Raw genomic sequence first — 20,408 nt, 5'->3', positions numbered from 1 at the left:
AGTTTATATTCACTATTCCTCTCTCAGCATCTGTTTCTCTTCATTCTGTCTTCATGCAGGAGTTGGGTGTCAGATGAATGATCCAATATATCTTAAAGGGGCCTCCCTTTCCTAGCAGATGTATTAAAGCTCACTCAAATAAGGGATTCCAGTACAAACAAAATCTAACAAAATAATTGCCTTTTGCACAAATTCTGCATGTAGAGAGACACGATGTCTGGTGATTGTTATTGTAAACTCTAATACATCTTCTAGGCAAAAGAAGACCCCTATAAGATATATTGGATCGTTCTTCGGATTCCCAACTGCTGCATGAAGAAAATAGGAAAATGAAATACTTAATGTACATACAGGTGTAGCCACAGTTATCTTACTTTGGAGGTTCATGTTCAGGACTTTTTGGACTCCTTTAGCTCATAACAAAGTTAGAGGCATTTGAAACCATTGGTGTATCAGTACTTCAGCCATAGATGTAAAACTCAGGACAAAGTTGTATCTGAAGCTGAACATCGTAATGTCCCACATTGGATTTCCCCATTTAGGACAAACAATAATTGCATACAAGATTCACTGTGATGTGTGGGGGTAATGTAATAAGAGGGGCAAACTTTGCTCCATTCCAACAACCAAAATCAAGTGATTAACAAGTAGTATTGGCTGGTCTACTGAAAGCACAGATCTGACTGGTTGCTCTGGGTTACTAGGCCTGGAGAAAACTTTGCACCAATTACTACTACCCAATAGGGCTGATTCACTATGACAGTGGTTAAACTACACTAGTGCAACCTAAATGGCAGCAGAATAATCAACATTAAATAGTGATGTGCAACTGCATTTGTGCCATTTATTACTCTGTTTGCCATTGAGCATTGATACTTTCAAAAGAATAAACATCCCATTACAATTCACAGGAGGAGGAAGGTGCAAGACGGACCATCTGGGAGGAGACACTGAGATTTATCACAGTCCATAACTTGGAATATTCCTTGGGACTCCACACTTATGAGGTTGGGATGAACCACCTGGGAGATATGGTAAGAATTCCAACCTTCTATGAGAGAGATAGAGGACAGGGCTCCATTGTGTTTATTCAGCCCTTCAACAATGCTGTGCTGGTCTGACTGCAAATACCAACTTCATATGAAGCTTTTGTTCTCCATTAAAAGTAAATGAATGGAAACTGGGCAGGGTCTGGGTTTGATTTGGGGTGTGGCTGGGTTTAATTGGGTGCGTCCTCTGTAGATCAGGGCTGTGACCCTCAATTTCTTGATATTAAAACAGAGATGTGTTGTAAAGACCACAAGAATAAGAATTATTTTAATGAACTCTTCTATGAAGCAATTCTATTCCTAATCTTCTAATTATACTCATTTGAATCATTCCTTTTTTTAATAACAACAGCCAGAAACAGTGTATATTACAGACATATTTATCACTGTGTAACACATCTGTATGGTTATTATGTGCCAGACAGGGGAGGAGGTGGCTGCCACAATGACAGGTTACATCAGCTCAGACCATTTTTTAGCCAACATGACTCATGTACCCAAAGAGATATTACAAGCTCGGTCACCGGCATCAATAGACTGGAGAACCAAAGGCTGTGTCACCCCTGTGAGAGATCAGGTATGTGTGTGTATATATTTTCTTGTTATATTATACATATCAGTTATACGCAGATATGATAGGACTTAAAGGGTTTGTTCACCTTTAAATTAACTTGTAGTAGGATGTCGAGAGTGATATTCTGAGTCAATTTGTCAGTCAATTGGTTTTTATTTTTTATTATTTGTGGTTTTTGACTGATTTAGCTTTTGTTTATCCAGTAATTTCAGGAATCTGGTTGCCAGGGTCCAAATTACCCTAGCAACCATGCCTTGATTTGAATATGAGACTGGGATAGGAGAGGCCTGAATAGGAAAGATGAGTTATAAAAAGTAGCAATTGCAATAAATGTGTAGCCTCAAAGAGCATTTGTTGTTAGATTTGAAAGATGAAAAGAGTCAGAAGAAGAAGACAATGCCCAAATAAAGTGAGCAATATATATTTATGTCCAGTGTGTGTGTGTGTGTGTGAGTGCCTGTGATTGCTTGTGAATGTGATGCCAGACTCAACCAATGGAGGAGATCTGAGAGACAGCACAAAGTAGGAAGAGCAGACTCTTTGGGAAGAAATGCAGCCTATGAGAGAAGTGGCTGCCTGTGGAAGATCTGACCAGTATGACTGGGAATATATAACACCAGGTTCAGGGGACGTATGTCTCCAGCTTTACCCCAATAGTGAAGGGTAGTACTTCAACTTTTTTATTTCAGCTGATAGAATATAGTGCAAGGCTTTCAGGTGGTAATAGCCTCTTTTATCAGACTTGAGATTATTATGCTTTTATCACTATTAATCTTTAGAGTTCAGAGTTGCCTCAATTTTGTTCTGAACCCTAACAGGGATCATGTGGATCTTGCTACGCTTTCAGTACCGTGGGGGCTCTGGAATGTCAATGGAAAAAGAAAACTGACAGACTGGTCATATTCAGCCCACAGGAACTGGTGGATTGTTCCTACACTGAAGGGAACAACGGCTGTGGAGGGGGATATTTATATTCTTCTTTCACATACATGAAAAAGTTTGGCGTTACTGGGGATTTACGTTATCCATATACAGGAAAGGTAATCATTGTATGAGAAGTAACTATTATTAGTCAGTTCTGCTTACAGAATAGAACAAGAAAATTATAAAATTAAAACAGATCTTAGGGCTCATTAGCCAAAAATAGGGCAAGGTGAAAAGTGTTTATGCACCAACTGCATTAGTGCATTGTGCCATAAAACATGGCTCTTTGCCTTCCAAGAATGCAGTGATGGGCCTCAACAGCTCTTCTTATAGCAGGGTCAGCAGGTAGGTGGCACTTGGCCTTTGGAACAACCCTAGTTTGCCTATTTTTCAGAATGCTCAAGCTGAGGAACTCCAGGGGACAACTGGCACTGGTGCATTTGGTAACTGAGCCCACTTGAAAAGTTATAAAGGTGAAATTTAAATCCAGGAAGAAATAATTGGGGATACAAATGTTTTATAAAGGGAATGCTAGTATAGCCTAACCCATGCTAGATATCCCAAAAATAAGCCCTGGCCACTGTCAACTATTGATGGGGCTATATTGGGAGGTGTTGGTGGAATTCCTGCACTCTGACTGGGCAACCACCAGCTTATACAGAATACAACTGGTGCCCCTATCCTTACCATGGGATTATACCAGGTATAGATATAGGCCTTCTAGTGACCCCAGAATGGTAAAATTACTGTGTCCTGTTGTGTATAGGGATTCTTGGCAGTTCACTTCCTTTGCTGTTCTTCAGTTCATGGTTGGTACAGATGAGCATCAGTCATTGGCTGTTTTTCCTTACTCACCACCAGGAAGAAACGTGCAAAAAGGACAAACCAAATGGAATTGGAGTTATAAAGGCTGTGAAAGTAGTACCTTCTGGCAATGAAATCGCTCTTAAGAATGCCGTGGGAACAGTAGGACCTGTGTCTGTTGCCATAGATTTTAGTCGTCAAGGGTTCCGTATGTACAAGTCAGGTGGGTACCAGAGCCTGGGTATTTCTCATTTGCATTGCTTCAGGTGAACATTTAGATCCTTGTAAAATGAAGACCTCTTGTTCTTTATTTTTTGTTCTATGTGAAAAAAGATCCCACCCGCTTTCTGTCTATAGTGTCCTCTAATGTATGCGCTGTCCCAATGAGGCAAGTTGAGAAACTCACCTCAGGCAGCAGTGCCCAATTGGTTACCAGTGCTGCTCCTGGTAACTGTAAGAGCCAATATTTCGGTTCAAACCAAAAATTCTGCTCTTCTAGTGCATAGAATGGGATTGTATCATGGACCCCTCCCCCTCTAATGCTGAAAAGGTGAGGATGAGAGAGGGGGGTGGGTGGCAGCAGCAAGCTGCCTCATGGGGCAGAGAGGTCAGGATTGCCCCTGCTTGTAAATTGTAATCACGCCTCCTCATAAGCACATTTTCTCCCAGAAAGCATCTCCAACCTTTGAAGTTACCCAAGTTTAGAATAAAGTGATTTTTTTTTTTTTTTGACAGGTGTTTATTATGATCCATATTGCACCACCACTGTAAACCATGCTGTGCTTGTGGTTGGATATGGTACAGAAAATGGCAAGGACTATTGGCTAGTTAAGAACAGGTAAGATATATGGAAAGCTAAAGGGTGTTGACATTTTTATTTACATTGCATCAACTATTAGACATCATTGGACTTTGGCTCAGATAGGCCTGAACTGTGGAAGGTGAACAGATTCTGATCTAGATGTAGAACATTTACATGGCTAGGCCAAGCTTTATGTAGTCGCAGCATTAGAACCATCACAGGGCTAGTTCAACCATTGTCCAATAAAAACTGCAAATGGTTAAGGTGGCCATTAGGGATGTAGCGAACGTCGGAAAAAAAGTTCGCGAACATATTCGCGAACTTGCGCAAAAACGCGAGCGGTTCGCGAACGGTTCGCGAACCCCATAGACTTCAATGGGAAGGCGAACTTTAACATCTAGAAAAGACATTTCTGGCCAGAAAAATGATTTTAAAGTTGTTTAAAGGGTGCAACGACCTGGACAGTGGCATGCCAGAGGGGGATCAAGGGCAAAAATGTATCTGAAAAATCTGCCTGTGTGTGCTTGGAAGAGATAGTGTAGGGGGAGAGCTGTTAGTGATTTCAGGGACAGATGATAGTAAGTTTGCTGGCTAGTAATCTGCTTGATACTGCTCTGTATTGGAGGGACAGAAGTCTGCAGGGATTTGAGGGACATTTTAGCTTAGGTAGCTTTGCTGGCTAGTAATCTGCTGTTCTCTTTAAACAACTGCCATACGTTGACCTTGTAGGCATTGTTTGCCCAGTTTTTTTGGACGCAGCCACTGAAGCACAGTTGCCAGAAAAAATATGCCATATAAATGCTGAAAATAGTCATTTTTCGCCATACGTTGACCTTGTAGACATTGTTTGCCCAGTTTTTTTGGAAGCAGCCACTGAAGCACAGTTGCCAGAAAAATTATGCCATATAAATGCTGAAAATATAAATTTTTTTGGTTGCAGCCACTGAAGCACAGAGGCCAGAAAAATTATGCCATATAAATGCAGAAAATATGCATTTTTTTGGTCGCAGCCACTGAAGCACAGTTGACAGAAAAATTATGCCATATAAATGCTGAAAATATAAACTTTTTTGGTTGCAGCCACTGAAGCACAGAGGCCAGAAAAATTATGCCATATAAATGCAGAAAACATGCATTTTTTTGGTCGCAGCCACTGAAGCACAGTTGACAGAAAAATTATGCCATATAAATGCTGAAAATATAAATTTTTTGGTTGCAGCCACTGAAGCACAGAGGCCAGAAAAATTATGCCATATAAATGCAGAAAATATGCATTTTTTTGGTCGCAGCCACTGAAGCACAGTTGCCAGAAAAAATATGCCATATAAATGCTGAAAATAGTCATTTTTTGCCATATACGTTGAGTCAACGTATGGCAAAAAATGACTATTTTCAGCATTTATATGGCATATTTTTTCTGGCCTCTGTGCTTCAGTGGCTGCGGCCAAAAAAACTGGGCAAACAATGCCTACAAGGTCAACGTCGTTGACCTTGTAGGCATTGTTTGCCCAGTTTTTTTGGCCGCAGCCACTGAAGCACAGAGGCCAGAAAAAATATGCCATATAAATGCTGAAAATAGTCATTTTTTTGGTCGCAGCCACTGAAGCACAGTTGCCAGAAAAATTATGCCATATAAATGCTGAAAATATAAATTTTTTGGTTGCAGCCACTGAAGCACAGAGGCCAGAAAAATTATGCCATATAAATGCAGAAAATATGCATTTTTTTGGTTTGCAGCCACTGAAGCACAGAGGCCAGAAAAATTATGCCATATAAATGCAGAAAATATGCATTTTTTTGGATGCAGCCACTGAAGCACAGTTGCCAGAAAAAATATGCCATATAAATGCTGAAAATAGTCATTTTTTGCCATACGTTGACCTTGTAGACATTGTTTGCCCAGTTTTTTTGGTTGCAGCCACTGAAGCACAGAGGCCAGAAAAAATTAAACCAGTAGGGTTTGCACCCTAGTTTGTAACGGTGGCGGAGGGAGGAGGAGGACGCTAAAGGACAGCTGTGTGTGGAGTCATGAGGCTTGAAGAGAAGGACAGCTGCATAGAAGTCAGAACAAGTCTTCCGGCGTGCAGTAACCCTCCGAGATCCACCCCTCATTCATTTTAATAAAGGTCAGGTAATCGACACTTTTGTGACCTAGGCGAGTTCTCTTCTCAGTTACAATCCCTCCTGCTGCACTGAAGGTCCTTTCTGAGAGCACACTTGAGGCTGGGCAAGACAAGAGGTTCATGGCAAATTGTGACAGCTCTGGCCACAGATCAAGCCTGCGCACCCAGTAGTCCAGGGGTTCATCGCTCCTCAGAGTGTCGATATCTGCAGTTAATGCCAGGTAGTCCGCTACCTGCCGGTCGAGGCGTTCTTTGAGGGTGGATCCAGAAGGGTTGTGGCGCTGCCTTGGACAGAAAAACATTTGCATGTCTGACGTTACAGACTGGCCAAAGGGCTTTGTCCTTGCAGGTGTGCTCGTGGCAGGATTACTGGCACCTCTGCCCCTGGAATGTTGATGAGTTCCTGAAGTGACATCACCCTTAAAAGCATTGTACAACATGTTTTGCAGGCTGGTTTGTAAATGCCGCATCTTTTCGGACTTGTGGTATGTTGGTAACATTTCTGACACTTTATGCTTGTACCGAGGGTCTAGTAGCGTTGCGACCCAGTACAGGTCCTTCTCCTTAAGCCTCTTGATACGGGGGTCCTTCAACAGGCATGACAGCATGAAAGACCCCATTCTCACAAGGTTGGATGCAGAGCTATCCATCTCCGCTTCCTCATTATCAAGGACTGCATCATCCACGGTCTCCTCCCCCCAGCCACGTACAAGACCAGGGGTCCCCAAAAGGTCACCACTAGCCCCCTGGGAAGCCTGCTCCTGTTGGTCCTCCTCCTCCTCCTCCACAAAGCCACCTTCCTCCTCTGACTCCACTTCTGGCACCTCTCCCTGCGTTGCAGCAGGTGCCTGGGTTCGTTCTGGTGATTCCGACCAGAAATCGTGCGCTTCCAGCTCCTCGTCACGCTGGTCTACAGCCTCATCTGTCACTCGTCGCACGGCACGCTCCAGGAAGAAAGCGAAGGGTATTAGGTCGCTGATGGTGCCTTCGGTGCGACTGACCATATTTGTCACCTCTTCAAAAGGTCGCATGAGCCTGCAGGCATCGCGCATAAGCACCCAGTAACGGGGGAAAAAAATCCCCAGCTGTGCAGATCCAGTCCTACCACCCAGTTCAAAAAGGTACTCGTTGACGGCCCTTTGTTGTTGCAGCAGACGTTCCAACATAAGGAGCGTTGAATTCCAGCGAGTCTGGCTGTCAGAAATCAAACGCCTGACTGGCATGTTGTAGCGCTGCTGAATGTCAGCAAGGCGTGCCATGGCTGTGTAGGAACGTCTGAAATGGGCCGACACCTTTCTGGACTGGGTGAGAACGTCCTGGAATCCTGGGTACTTGGAGACAAAACGTTGGACTATTAAATTTAACACATGTGCCATGCAGGGCACATGTGTTAAATTGCCTAGTCTCAACGCTGCCAACGGATTGCTTCCATTGTCACACACCACTTTTCCGATCTGCAGTTGGTGTGGGGTCAGCCACCGATCGGCCTGTGACTGCAGAGATGACAGGAGTACAGATCCGGTATGGTTTTTGCTTTCCAGGCACGTCATCCCCAAGACAGCGTGACAACGGCGTACCTGGCACGTCGAATAGCCTAGGGGGAGCTGGGGGTGCACAGGTGTGGAGGAGGAGAAGGAGGACCCAGCAGCAGAGTAAGAAGAAGAAGAAGACGAGGTAGAGAGCGATGGAGGAGTAGAGGTGGTGGCAGAACCGCGTGCAATCCGTGGCGGTGACACCAACTCCACTGTTGTTGTTGAGCTACCCATTCCCTGCTTCCCAGCCATTACCAAGTTCACCCAGTGGGCAGTGTAGGTGACATACCTGCCCTGACCATGCTTGGAGGACCATGCGTCAGTAGTCATATGGACCTTTGGCCCAACACTAAGTGACAGAGATGCGGTAACTTGGCTCTGCACATGTTGGTACAGGTGTGGTATTCCCTTTTTAGAAAAAAAATTGCGGCTGGGTACCTTCCACTGCGGTGTCCCAATTGCTACAAATTTGCGGAAGGCCTCAGAGTCCACCAGCTGGTATGGTAAAAGCTGGCGGGCTAAGAGTGCAGACAAGCCAGCTGTCAGACGCCGGGCAAGGGGGTGACAGTCAGACATTGGCTTCTTACGCTCAAACATGGCCTTCACAGAAACTTGGCTGGTGGCAGATGACTGGGAATGGGAACAGGTGGTCAAGGTGGAAGGCGGAGTGGAGGGTGGTTCAGACGGGTCAAGGAGAGCAGAGGTAGAGCAGTAAGATGCTGGACCAGAAGGAGTGTGGCTTTTAGTTTGCCTGTTGCCTTTGAGGTGTTGCTCCCAAAGTGCTTTGTGCTTGCCGCTCATGTGCCTTCGCATAGAAGTTGTACCTATGTGGCTGTTGGGCTTACCAAGGCTCAGTTTCTGACTGCACTCATTGCAAATTACAATGCTTTTGTCAGAGGCACACACATTAAAAAAATCCCACACTGCTGACTTTTTGGAAGTGTGCGATCTGGCGGTAACAGTAGAAGTTGGCGGAGTTGGCGGTATTGGCGGCAATGGCGGGTGCGTTGGCCGGCTGAACACAGGTGCCGATACATGTTGTTGCCCTGCTGATCCCTGCGGGCTGTCCTCCCTGCTTCTTCTAAGTCTTATTCTCCTACTGCCTCTCTGACTCTCCGTCTCTCCATCTGAACTACCCTCCTCTTGCTCTCTTCTACTAGGCACCCACAAAACATCAATCTCCTCATCATCATTCTCCTCAGATGCATCAATTTCTTCTGACACATCACAGAAGGAAGCAGCAGCGGGGACCTCCTCCTCATCACTCATTATGTCCATCTCTATCGTGTTCTCTGCCAGAATTAAATCTGGTGTAAGGTCCTCATCTCCTTCATCTTCTTCTGGCAATAATGGTTGCGCATTACTCAGTTCAAGAAACTCATTGGAAAATAACTCCTCTGACCCCAGTGAAGAAGGGGCACCGGTGGTGGAGGAAGTGTTACGTGGGGTGGCCATAGCAGTGGAGGATGAGGAGGATGTTGTGGTAAAGTTAGAAACGGTAGAGGATGGGGTGTGCTGTGTAAGCCAGTCAACTACCTCTTCAGCATTTTGGGAGTTCAGGGTCATTGGCTTTTTAAAACTGGGCAATTTGCTAGGGCCACAGGATTGCATAGCAGCACGGCCCCTAGCACGGCCTCTGCGTGGCGGCCTGCCTTTGCCTGGCATTATTTTTAAAAAAACAACAACAACAACAAAAACTCAGTTGGTTTTTCTGGAAACGATAATACACACAGCTAGATGGCGGGTTGAAGAAAACACTGTGCAAATAATGCCTACAAAGTCAACGTATACACTACTACAGCGGTGGATACGGATTACGTAAAATATATGAATGCTGCTTGAAAAAAAGTAACTCAAGTGGTTTTTCTAGAGACGATAATATTATCAATATTTAGACAAAATGTGAACAAGGTCACACAGCTCGATGGCGGGTTGAAGAAAACAGTGTGCAAATAATGCCTACAAGGTCAACGTATACACTACTACAGCGGTGGATACGGATTACGTAAAATATATGAATGCTGCTTGAAAAAAAGTAACTCAAGTGGTTTTTCTAGAGACGATAATATTATCAATATTTAGACAAAATGTGAACAAGCTCACACAGCTCGATGGCGGGTTGAAGAAAACAGTGTGCAAATAATGCCTACAAGGTCAACGTATACACTACTACAGCGGTGGATATGGATTACGTAAAATATATGAATGCTGCTTGAAAAAAAGTAACTCAAGTGGTTTTTCTAGAGACGATAATATTATCAATATTTAGACAAAATGTGAACAAGCTCACACAGCTCGATGGCGGGTTGAAGAAAACACTGTGCAAATAATGCCTACAAGGCCAACGTATACACTACTACAGCGGTGGATACGGATTACGTAAAATATATGAATGCTGCTTGAAAAAAGTGACTCCGGTGTTTTTTCTGGAGACGGTAATATTATGGATATTTAGACAGAATGGGAACAAGGTCACACAGCTCGATGGCGGGTTGAAGAAAACAGTGTGCAAATAATGCCTACAAGGCCAACGTATACACTACTACAGCGGTGGATACGGATTACGTAAAATATATGAATGCTGCTTGAAAAAAGTGACTCCGGTGTTTTTTCTGGAGACGGTAATATTATGGATATTTAGACAGAATGGGAACAAGGTCACACAGCTCGATGGCGGGTTGAAGAAAACAGTGTGCAAATAATGCCTACAAGGTCAACGTATACACTACTACAGCGGTGGATACGGATTACGTAAAATATATGAATGCTGCTTGAAAAAAAGTAACTCAAGTGGTTTTTCTAGAGACGATAATATTATCAATATTTAGACAAAATGTGAACAAGCTCACACAGCTCGATGGCGGGTTGAAGAAAACACTGTGCAAATAATGCCTACAAGGCCAACGTATACACTACTACAGCGGTGGATACGGATTACGTAAAATATATGAATGCTGCTTGAAAAAAGTGACTCCGGTGTTTTTTCTGGAGACGGTAATATTATGGATATTTAGACAGAATGGGAACAAGGTCACACAGCTCGATGGCGGGTTGAAGAAAACAGTGTGCAAATAATGCCTACAAGGTCAACGTATACACTACTACAGCGGTGGATACGGATTACGTAAAATATATGAATGCTGCTTGAAAAAAAGTAACTCAAGTGGTTTTTCTAGAGACGATAATATTATCAATATTTAGACAAAATGTGAACAAGCTCACACAGCTCGATGGCGGGTTGAAGAAAACACTGTGCAAATAATGCCTACAAGGCCAACGTATACACTACTACAGCGGTGGATACGGATTACGTAAAATATATGAATGCTGCTTGAAAAAAGTGACTCCGGTGTTTTTTCTGGAGACGGTAATATTATGGATATTTAGACAGAATGGGAACAAGGTCACACAGCTCGATGGCGGGTTGAAGAAAACAGTGTGCAAATAATGCCTACAAGGCCAACGTATACACTACTACAGCGGTGGATACGGATTACGTAAAATATATGAATGCTGCTTGAAAAAAGTGACTCCGGTGTTTTTTCTGGAGACGGTAATATTATGGATATTTAGACAGAATGGGAACAAGGTCACACAGCTCGATGGCGGGTTGAAGAAAACAGTGTGCAAATAATGCCTACAAGGCCAACGTATACACTACTACAGCGGTGGATACGGATTACGTAAAATATATGAATGCTGCTTGAAAAAAGTGACTCCGGTGTTTTTTCTGGAGACGGTAATATTATGGATATTTAGACAGAATGTGAACAAGGTCACACAGCTAGATGGCGGGTTGAAGAAAACACTGTGCAAATAATGCCTACAAGGTCAACGTATACACTACTACAGCGGTGGATACGGATTACGTAAAATATATTATGGCTGCTTGAAAAAAGTCACTCCGGTGTTTTTTCTGGAGACGGTAATATTATGGATATTTAGACAGAATGTGAACAAGGTCACACAGCTAGATGGCGGGTTGAAGAAAACACTGTGCAAATAATGCCTACAAGGTCAACGTATACACTACTACAGCGGTGGATACGGATTACGTAAAATATATTATGGCTGCTTGAAAAAAGTCACTCCGGTGTTTTTTCTGGAGACGGTAATATTATGGATATTTAGACAGAATGTGAACAAGGTCACACAGCTAGGTGGCGGGTTGAAGAAAACACTGTGCAAATAATGCCTACAAGATCAACGTATACACTACTACAGCGGTGGATACGGATTACGTAAAATATATTATGGCTGCTTGAAAAAAGTCACTCCGGTGTTTTTTCTGGAGACGGTAATATTATGGATATTTAGACAGAATGTGAACAAGGTCACACAGCTAGATGGCGGGTTGAAGAAAACACTGTGCAAATAATGCCTACAGGGCAAATAATGCCTAAAAGGTCAACTTATACACTACTACAGCGGTAGTAAAATAAAAAAAAGTAAAATAAAAAAAAAATGAATATTAAAAAAAAAAATTAAAGTTGGTGCTGCTGAACTACTAGGAGCAGCAGATTAGCACACCAGTCCCACTCCCCAACACTGCTAGACTAATAGCACTGGGCTCTTATAGTAGTAGTAGTAGTAAAACAACAAAAAAATAAATAAAAGCAGTCCTTACAAGGACTACTGTTATTGCAGCAGTCAGCAGATGAGATCAGAAGCAGGACAGCTGCCCACTGCAGCTACATACAGAGCACTGCAGTAGAAGGTAGATTACTAGCCAGCAAAGCTACCTAAGCTTAAATGTCCCTCAAACCCCTGCAGACTTCTGTCCCTCCAATAACAGAGCAGTATCAAAACGATTACTAGCCAGCAAACTTTCAACTGTCCCTGAAATCACTAACAGGCAGCAGCTCTCTCCCTACACTATCTCTTCAGCACACACAGGCAGAGTGAAAAAACGCTGCAGGGCTTCGGTTTTTATAGGGAAGGGGAGTGGTCCAGGGGAGAGCTTCCTGATTGGCTGCCATGTACCTGCTGGTCTGGGGTGAGAGGGCAAAAAAAAGCGCCAACAATGGCGAACCCAAAATGGCGAACGTCGCGCGACGTTCGCGAACTTCCGGCGAGCGCGAACACCCGATGTTCGCGCAAACAAGTTCGCCGGCGAACAGTTCGCGACATCTCTAGTGGCCATAGACACACAGATCCTATCGGATTGTGTGTGGCGTGTGCCGACATCTTTCGTCCGGCGGAGATCGGTCGTTTGGTCGATCGGTCAGGTTTGATTTTGACCCGACCGATCTCGCCGGAGCCCTTGGCACATCGTAATCGGATCGTTTGGCCATACAGCCGAACAATCAGATTACCCCCGATATAGCTATGCTTGTTAAAGGAAAACTATACCCCCAAAATGAACACTTAAGCAACAGATAGTTCATATCATATTAAGTGGCATATTAAAGAATCTCACCAAACTGGAATATATATTTAAGTAAATCTTGCCCTTTTACATCTCTTGCCTTGAGCCACCATTTTGTGATGGTCCGTGTGCTGCCTCAGAGATCACCTGACCAGAAATACTTCAACTCTAACTGTAACAGGAAGAAGTGAGGAAGCATAAGACACAACTCTGTCTGTTAATTGGCTCATGTGACCTAACATGTATGGTTTGTTGGTATGTTTGTGTGCACGGTGAATCGTACAATCCCAGGGGGCGGCCCTTGTTTTTTAAAATGGCAATTTTCTATTTATGATTACCCAATGGCACATACTACTAGAAAAGTATATTATTATGAAAATGGTTTATTTACATGAATCAGGATTTTACATATGAGCTGTTTTATGCAATATCTTTTTATAGAGACCTCCATTGTTTGGGGGGTATAGTTTTCCTTTAATGGCATATCGGGAAAAGATCCGCTCGTTTGGCGATGTTGCCAAACGAGTGGATCTTTGCGTCTATGGCCACCTTTAGACCAAGCCATGGTCAATTATATCCTTACAGCTATCATATAACTTGACCAATCCCTAGCCAATTAAGGTGGCCATAGACACACAGATCCTATCGTACAAATCGAGGATTTGTATGATTTTGGATCGTGTGTGGCGTGTGCCGACATCTTTCATCTATGGCCACCTTTAGGGCATTTGGACCATTACAGGTCTAGCCCAACCTGTATATGGCTAGACTGACCAGCAATAGTGCTAGACCAAGTGCTAACCACACACACAGCATTAGAACTTTGACAGGACTAGGCCAACCTTTGGTCAGTAATAGCCAAAAATCCATTATGCTATTAAACCCTAGTTGTGTCTTATAATGTGGAGCACCATTATAGCAGGGAACACATAGGTGTCTAAATCCTGGCATGGCTGTTTCATGTAGCCTGCTCTTAGGAGCAAGGATTTGGAGTTGGAGGCTTTTCGAGTGTTGACATGACAGTCCTAGCAGATGTCCTGGCGATTCCCTATGCACCTAGTGTAAAGCGACTTAATTCAAAGTCTGGCAAATATCTTCTCCAACACAAGGAACCTGCAGGGCACCTTAGGTGCTTGATACAGTGTCTGGCGGACATCTCTGTAGCACCACAAGTACCAGACCCTCTGCTGTTTAAGTAAAATCTCTCAATGTATAGTGCCCTCTAGCTTCCATCATATGCACTACAATTCTTTCGCACTATTTAACTTAAAATATTTATTTTTCTTTTTATCTCTTCCAGCCACGGAGTCGACTTTGGAGACCAAGGATACATTAAAATGGCTCGAAATCGTGGCAACCATTGTGGAATTGCCAGAGATGCTGCCTATCCAGTTGTCTAAAGCCTGGTCCTGCCGGACTAGATTGGCTAATGGAATTTTATCCACTGGGAACTATTTCTCTTTTTTTATGCCTATGATATTATTTTGTGTTTTTCATTATTAAAGGGGTTGTTTACCGTTCAAACACTTTTTCAGTTCAGTTGTTTTCAGATCGATCACCAGAAATAAAAACTTTTTTCAATTACTTTCCATTTTTTATTTTTTACATTTTTTCCAAAAAACATTTAAAGTTGAATGTTCCTGTTTCTGGTGTTTGAGTTTTGCGGTTTAGTAATTCAGGTGCAGATTCTGAACGGTTACAATTTGCTCCATTAGTTGATCCATTTCTCAGCAGCATCGCTGGAGTATTAGCAACTATTGTATCAATTCTAACAGCTGGATTCAATGAAACTCAGGGATTCTGCTCAGCAGGGACATAGATAAGAAATGTATCAACTAAATGTATCAATTTAGAACAGGGTCGACGCCCCCACCCTTTCCCAGAGCTGCTTTAGATGGTGAAAAATAACACTTTGCACTTCAATATTAGAAAAACGGTGACACATAGAAAATAGAGAGTAAATGGGAAAAGTCTTTATTACTGGTGAACTATCTGAAACAATCTGAACTGAAAAAAAGTTGGAAGGTGAACAATCCCTTTAAATATAATTAGCTTTATACAAAAGGGGTATATCTTCTTAAAACAAACTTTTAGTATGGCGTAAACAGGAGAATTGTAAGATATTTACAATAGTAGGGATGCACCGAATCCAGAATTAAAGATTTGGGCCAATACCAAAACAGAATCCTAATTTGCATATACAAATTAGGCTGAGGAAGGGTTTAAGAGAACCCCATGTGCAGCGGCAGGTTAAAATATTTTTTACTCCCTTATTTGTGTGACTGAAAGTCACATGATTTTTAGAATTTGGATTTGGTTCAGCCATGGAATTCAACTGAAAATAGCTGAATCCTGAGCTGAATCCTGGATTCATCCCTACCAATTAGTCAGGTTAATAATTCAAAAGTTCTACACACTTAACAATGAAACCTAAAGACCAATTTGAATAGTTGCTCAGAATAGGGGTGATACTAAGAGCTCATTCAAAGAAGAACTTCCATTTTAAAAGAACAACAGCACAATACAATTTTAGGCAATTGAGTGTTTCACAGCTTCATGAGTGGGAGATAAAATGCCCCGGAATTGTTCTTTTATCACTTAGACTTGTAAGTGCACTCGCAGCTCAGATGTTTTTCCTTTGTAAGTGCTGACTGTTTCCAAACAACAATTGTCTACTCTGAGAGTCCACCCATGAGTCCAGGCAATTGCCACTGATCAGGCAATATCCACTGATATCATACCCAAAAAGGCGCAAGTGTAAGCTTTTTAAAAACGTAGTTTTATGTGACTTATCAATAGTGATGGGCGAATAAATTCGCCAGGCACGAATTTGCAGCGTATTCCCGTGTTTCGCCGCTGGTGAATAAATTCGCAAATCTCTCGCGAGAATTAAATTCACCTGCGGCAAATTTCAGATTTTCACGATTTTTTCATGAAAACGTTCGAAATGCTTGATTTTTTCGTGAAAAGGTTCGAAATTCTCGATTTTGCGTGAAAATGTCAGAATTTCACAAATTTTTCATGAAAACACGGAATTTCACAAATTTTTCGGGAACTTTCCACTTTCACGTTTTTTTGCAAATTTTTTCCTGCAAAATTTTTCAGCGAAACGGGAGAGATTCGCCCATCACTACTTATCGATTAAAAATAAATCTTTAAACATTCACCAACTGAACTTCTACAGAAGACAAGTGGAGGTGTATTTTTAGCAATTTGAGTCCATTTTTATTAATGAATGGAACAATGCAATTTTCATTGCAACTAGGTTTTTTTATTGCACCATGATGTTGAGGTTTTCCCATTCCAGTTTTATTCACGTATGGTATTGATTCAGAAACAAAAGATTTGAAATCTCTTAAAGGAAAAGTTAACCCCCGAAATGAATATTTAAGCAACAGATCGTTTATATCATATTAAGTGTCATATTAAAGAATCTTACCAAACTGTAATATATATTTATGTAAATCTTGCCCTTTTAGATTGTTTCCCTTGAGCCACCATATTATGATGGTCTGTGTGCTGCCTCAGAGATCACCTGACCAGAAATACTACAGCACTAACTGTAACAGGAAGAAGTGAGGAAGCAAAAGACAGAACTCTGTTAATTGGCTCATGTGACCTTACATGTATGGTTTGTTTGTGTGCACAGTGAATCATACGATCCCATGGGGCAGTCCTTATTTTTAAAATGGCAATTTTCTATTTAGGACTACCCAATGGCACATACTAATAAAAAAGTATATTATTATGAAAATGGTTTATTTACATGAAGCAGGGTTTTACATATGAGCTGTTTTATGCAATGTCTTTTTTTTTTATATAAACTGTTTTATTATTTCAAAAGAATAACAAAGACAAAGCAGACAAATATTACAGAAGCAATATATCGAGTAGTCATGCAGAATGTATGCATTATGGTGCTGCAAATATGTACATAATATAAAAGCTCTCATTGAGTATGTTGCATTGGCCGCAAATCCACGTAATTGTTTGTGTGTCCAAATTGCATGGCATCCTGTATTCCTCTTAAGATAACGCAAACCAAAGTAGAGTTAGAAAAGAGTAAAGAAGGGGATAGAGCGCGGAAAGGGAAAAGGGGGAAAGGGGAGGCGGAAGTCTTTACAGTGTCTGTCATATGCCTCCATTATGCAATGTCTTTTTATAGAGACCTACATTGTTCAGCAGTATAGTTTTCCTTTAAGCATGTTAAAATTGTTTTTGTATTCCACATGTTGGCAAATACTAACTTAACTAAGCACCTGGGTTAAGTCATGGCAACTATAGATAAATAACAAGGTTTGCCTAAGGGGAAATAGTAGACAAAATCAATAGCCAGTTGCCACTATAAATTTGCATGTTAGCCTTGTGCATACACATAAACGTAAATGTGGGCCATGGGTGTCCGCAGAAAATTTTCCAGGGTGGGGCAAGGAGGCATCTGTGGGCGGGCCTGTGAGATAGGTGGGTGTGTCACTGCCATCAAGGGGTGGAGCTATGCCACGGCGATCAGCCGATCGCCGGGTCAATCAAGGGAATCCTGCACAGTTTCCCTAATTTGACCCGGGCAACCCTTCAAAATACCGGTTGTCTGACAAGTGGCAACCCTAGTTCACACAAAGATGGCAAAGTGGCAAGTTCATGTATAAATACCCCCAGAACTCACAAACAGATGGCACAGGGGCACGTACATGCATAAATACCCCCAGAACTCACAAACAGATGGCACAGGGGCAAGTTCATGTATAAATACCCCCAGAACTCACAAACAGATGGCACAGGGGCAAGTACATGTATAAATACCCCCAGAACTCACAAACAGATGGCACAGGGGCAAGTACATGCATAAATACCCCAGAACTCACAAACAGATGGCACAGGGGCAAGTTCATGTATAAATACCCCCAGAACTCACAAACAGATGGCACAGGGGCACGTACATGCATAAATACCCCCAGAACTCACAAACAGATGGCACAGGGGCAAGTTCATGTATAAATACCCCCAGAACTCACAAACAGATGGCACAGGGGCAAGTACATGTATAAATACCCCCAGAACTCACAAACAGATGGCACAGGGGCAAGTACATGCATAAATACCCCCAGAACTCACAAACAGATGGCACAGGGGCAAGTACATGTATAAATACCCCAGAACTCACAAACAGATGGCACAGGGGCAAGTACATGTATAAATACCCCCAGAACTCACAAACAGATGGCACAGGGGCAAGTACATACATAAATACCCCATGTAGCCACATGTTCTTTTTTTACAATTCATTCTGCTGGGTACCTACATAATCTAGATGACAGTCCCAGACCCAACACCACAGTAATAAAAGCCACACAAACATGGGAGATAAAACAAACACTAGAAACCCACTGGTTACCAGGGACCCCCATACAAGTTAAAAAAAACAATTGGTGGTTAGGATAGGGGCCCCCCATAAAAGTTAAAAAAAAACTTCATTGGTGGACAGATAGAGACTGTAGAAAGAGAGGGACTCACAGAGAGAGTCAGAGTGCAGAGAGAAGCAGAGTGCAGTGAGACAGAGTGCAGAGAACAACAGAGTGCAAAGAGAGAAAAAGACAGAGTAGAGAGAGAGAGAGAGAGACAGTGCAGAGAGAGACAGAGTGCAGTGAAAGAGAGAGTGTAGTGAGAGAGGCAGAGTGCAGAGAGAGACAGAGACTCACAGAGAGAGACAGAGTGCAGTGAGAGAAAGAAAGAGTGCAGCGAGAGAGAGACAGAGGGACAGAGAGAGAGAGGCAGAGAGAGAAACAAAGACTCAGAGAGAGAGAGGGGTAGAGAGAGACAGAGTGCAGGCTAAAGAGATTCCTGAGAATTACAGTGACTGCTGGCTTCCCCTTCTTACCACATCAGTTCCTGTACTTCCATCTTCGGCATCAGTGATGTCCACGCTCGTAAGGGGGGCTGGCTAATCCCCCTTTGAGCCTAAATCCTGCCTGGCCCAAAACTTTCTTCCTTGTTCCCCCCTGATGGCAGGCAGGCAGGCCTGCACACAGCACAGCATGAGAACGGAGACGAGTGGAAGGGGCGGAGCCACAGTGGGAGCTGGGACGGAGGAGCGGTCCTAGAGCCCACAGTTTGAAATGAACATTATAGATCAGGAGCGGCCCACATTACAAAATGCCCGAATAAACAGATGGTCAGTCTGCTGGTCCCAGGGGGGGGCACTGACCCCTCTTGCCCCCCTCTGTGGACGCCCATGATGTGGGCATGTGCCAATGCTCTGGGTGTGTATAATATACACCATTATACTGTGCAGGAAGGAATATCACAGCCTATGCCAAGGGCAGAACCCAGTGCTATTAGGAGGAAGTGAGCAGGTGGGTGTCCCCAGGCCCAGATTTGTGGGCAGGCCTCCAATCTCTACTATATTTTGCAGCCCTTTGTTCTGGGAGTTCAAAGAGTTGCACTTCAGGAGACAACACACAAACTGTATATCAGCAAGGTACATCTTGCATGGAGCCCCATTTTAGTATGTGGTGAAGTGATCTTTTAGCGACATACTATAGAGTCAAAGCAACAGCTGATTATTTGGGATATGTATGGAAATCCTAAACCCCAGAGGAGTATATGGATTTCTGTCTAGGCTTTTTGGCCTTTAACAGCCACATTTGGCTTTGGGCCTGTCCCTGAGCTACTCTGGTGGCTCCAGAATATGTCAGGGACAGACAAGGGAGCCAAACCTCTCTCAGCCAGCAATGAAAGTGCTTGATGTAGTTACACAGGCTGGGTAAGAACCAGAAAACAACCATAGAATCATGAGGCAAACTTGAAGTCAGGAACAAACCAGGGTCAAAACCAGGAAACAATATGAGGACAGGGCCAGGGAAGCAGGAAACAACAGGATCCAGAGCACCTAGGAAGAAGCAAGCTAATGGCTAATGGCTAATACTGATCATCTGTGGCCAGATTAACAATTGGTGAGACCTACTTGGAAAATACATGGATACCAATAACAGTGAAGCAGGACCTTAGCAGAGGAATAACAGTATGTATATAGGCTAATCAGGTCTCAACAGTGGGTTCTAGTTTGGTTAAGGCAACTCTTCCATAAACTCTTATAACTACTAAGACAGTACTGTTCATATAACACTTTTCCTCCTAACCATACAGGTTGGGGAATTTGGCTTTTGACTGATTCATGAAAAGTTAAAGGGGACCTGTCACCCCAAGAAATAACTCCAAATCCTAATTTATGATAT

The 20,408-nt window shown here is 42.9% G+C and overlaps 1 protein-coding gene and 1 long non-coding RNA gene across 2 annotated transcripts in view; one reads left to right on the top strand and one right to left on the bottom strand.

Moving 5' to 3' along the window:
• LOC108699062 (cathepsin S) overlaps positions 1 to 14,701 on the top strand; it is a 15,178-nt gene extending 477 nt beyond the window's left edge. Inside the window, exons 2-7 of the mRNA XM_041573463.1 lie at positions 912 to 1,034; positions 1,471 to 1,626; positions 2,442 to 2,663; positions 3,409 to 3,574; positions 4,087 to 4,189; positions 14,477 to 14,701. Of these exons, the coding sequence (XP_041429397.1) occupies positions 912 to 1,034; positions 1,471 to 1,626; positions 2,442 to 2,663; positions 3,409 to 3,574; positions 4,087 to 4,189; positions 14,477 to 14,576 (870 nt within the window). The 3' untranslated portion in view covers positions 14,577 to 14,701. The remainder of the gene's footprint in view (positions 1 to 911; positions 1,035 to 1,470; positions 1,627 to 2,441; positions 2,664 to 3,408; positions 3,575 to 4,086; positions 4,190 to 14,476) is intronic.
• The window catches only part of LOC121397180, a 45,330-nt gene extending 25,917 nt beyond the window's left edge, over positions 1 to 19,413 (bottom strand). The window contains exon 1 of the long non-coding RNA XR_005963563.1: positions 19,052 to 19,413. This is a non-coding gene — a long non-coding RNA (uncharacterized LOC121397180). The remainder of the gene's footprint in view (positions 1 to 19,051) is intronic.
• Between the last annotated feature and the right edge of the window lie 995 nt (positions 19,414 to 20,408).

The sequence above is a fragment of the Xenopus laevis genome, chromosome 8L (assembly GCF_017654675.1).
Source record: "Xenopus laevis strain J_2021 chromosome 8L, Xenopus_laevis_v10.1, whole genome shotgun sequence".
NCBI classification, from domain to species: Eukaryota; Metazoa; Chordata; class Amphibia; order Anura; family Pipidae; genus Xenopus; species Xenopus laevis.
The sequence above is the reverse complement of the archived record's forward strand: the minus strand, read 5'-3'. Positions and strand labels throughout refer to the sequence as shown.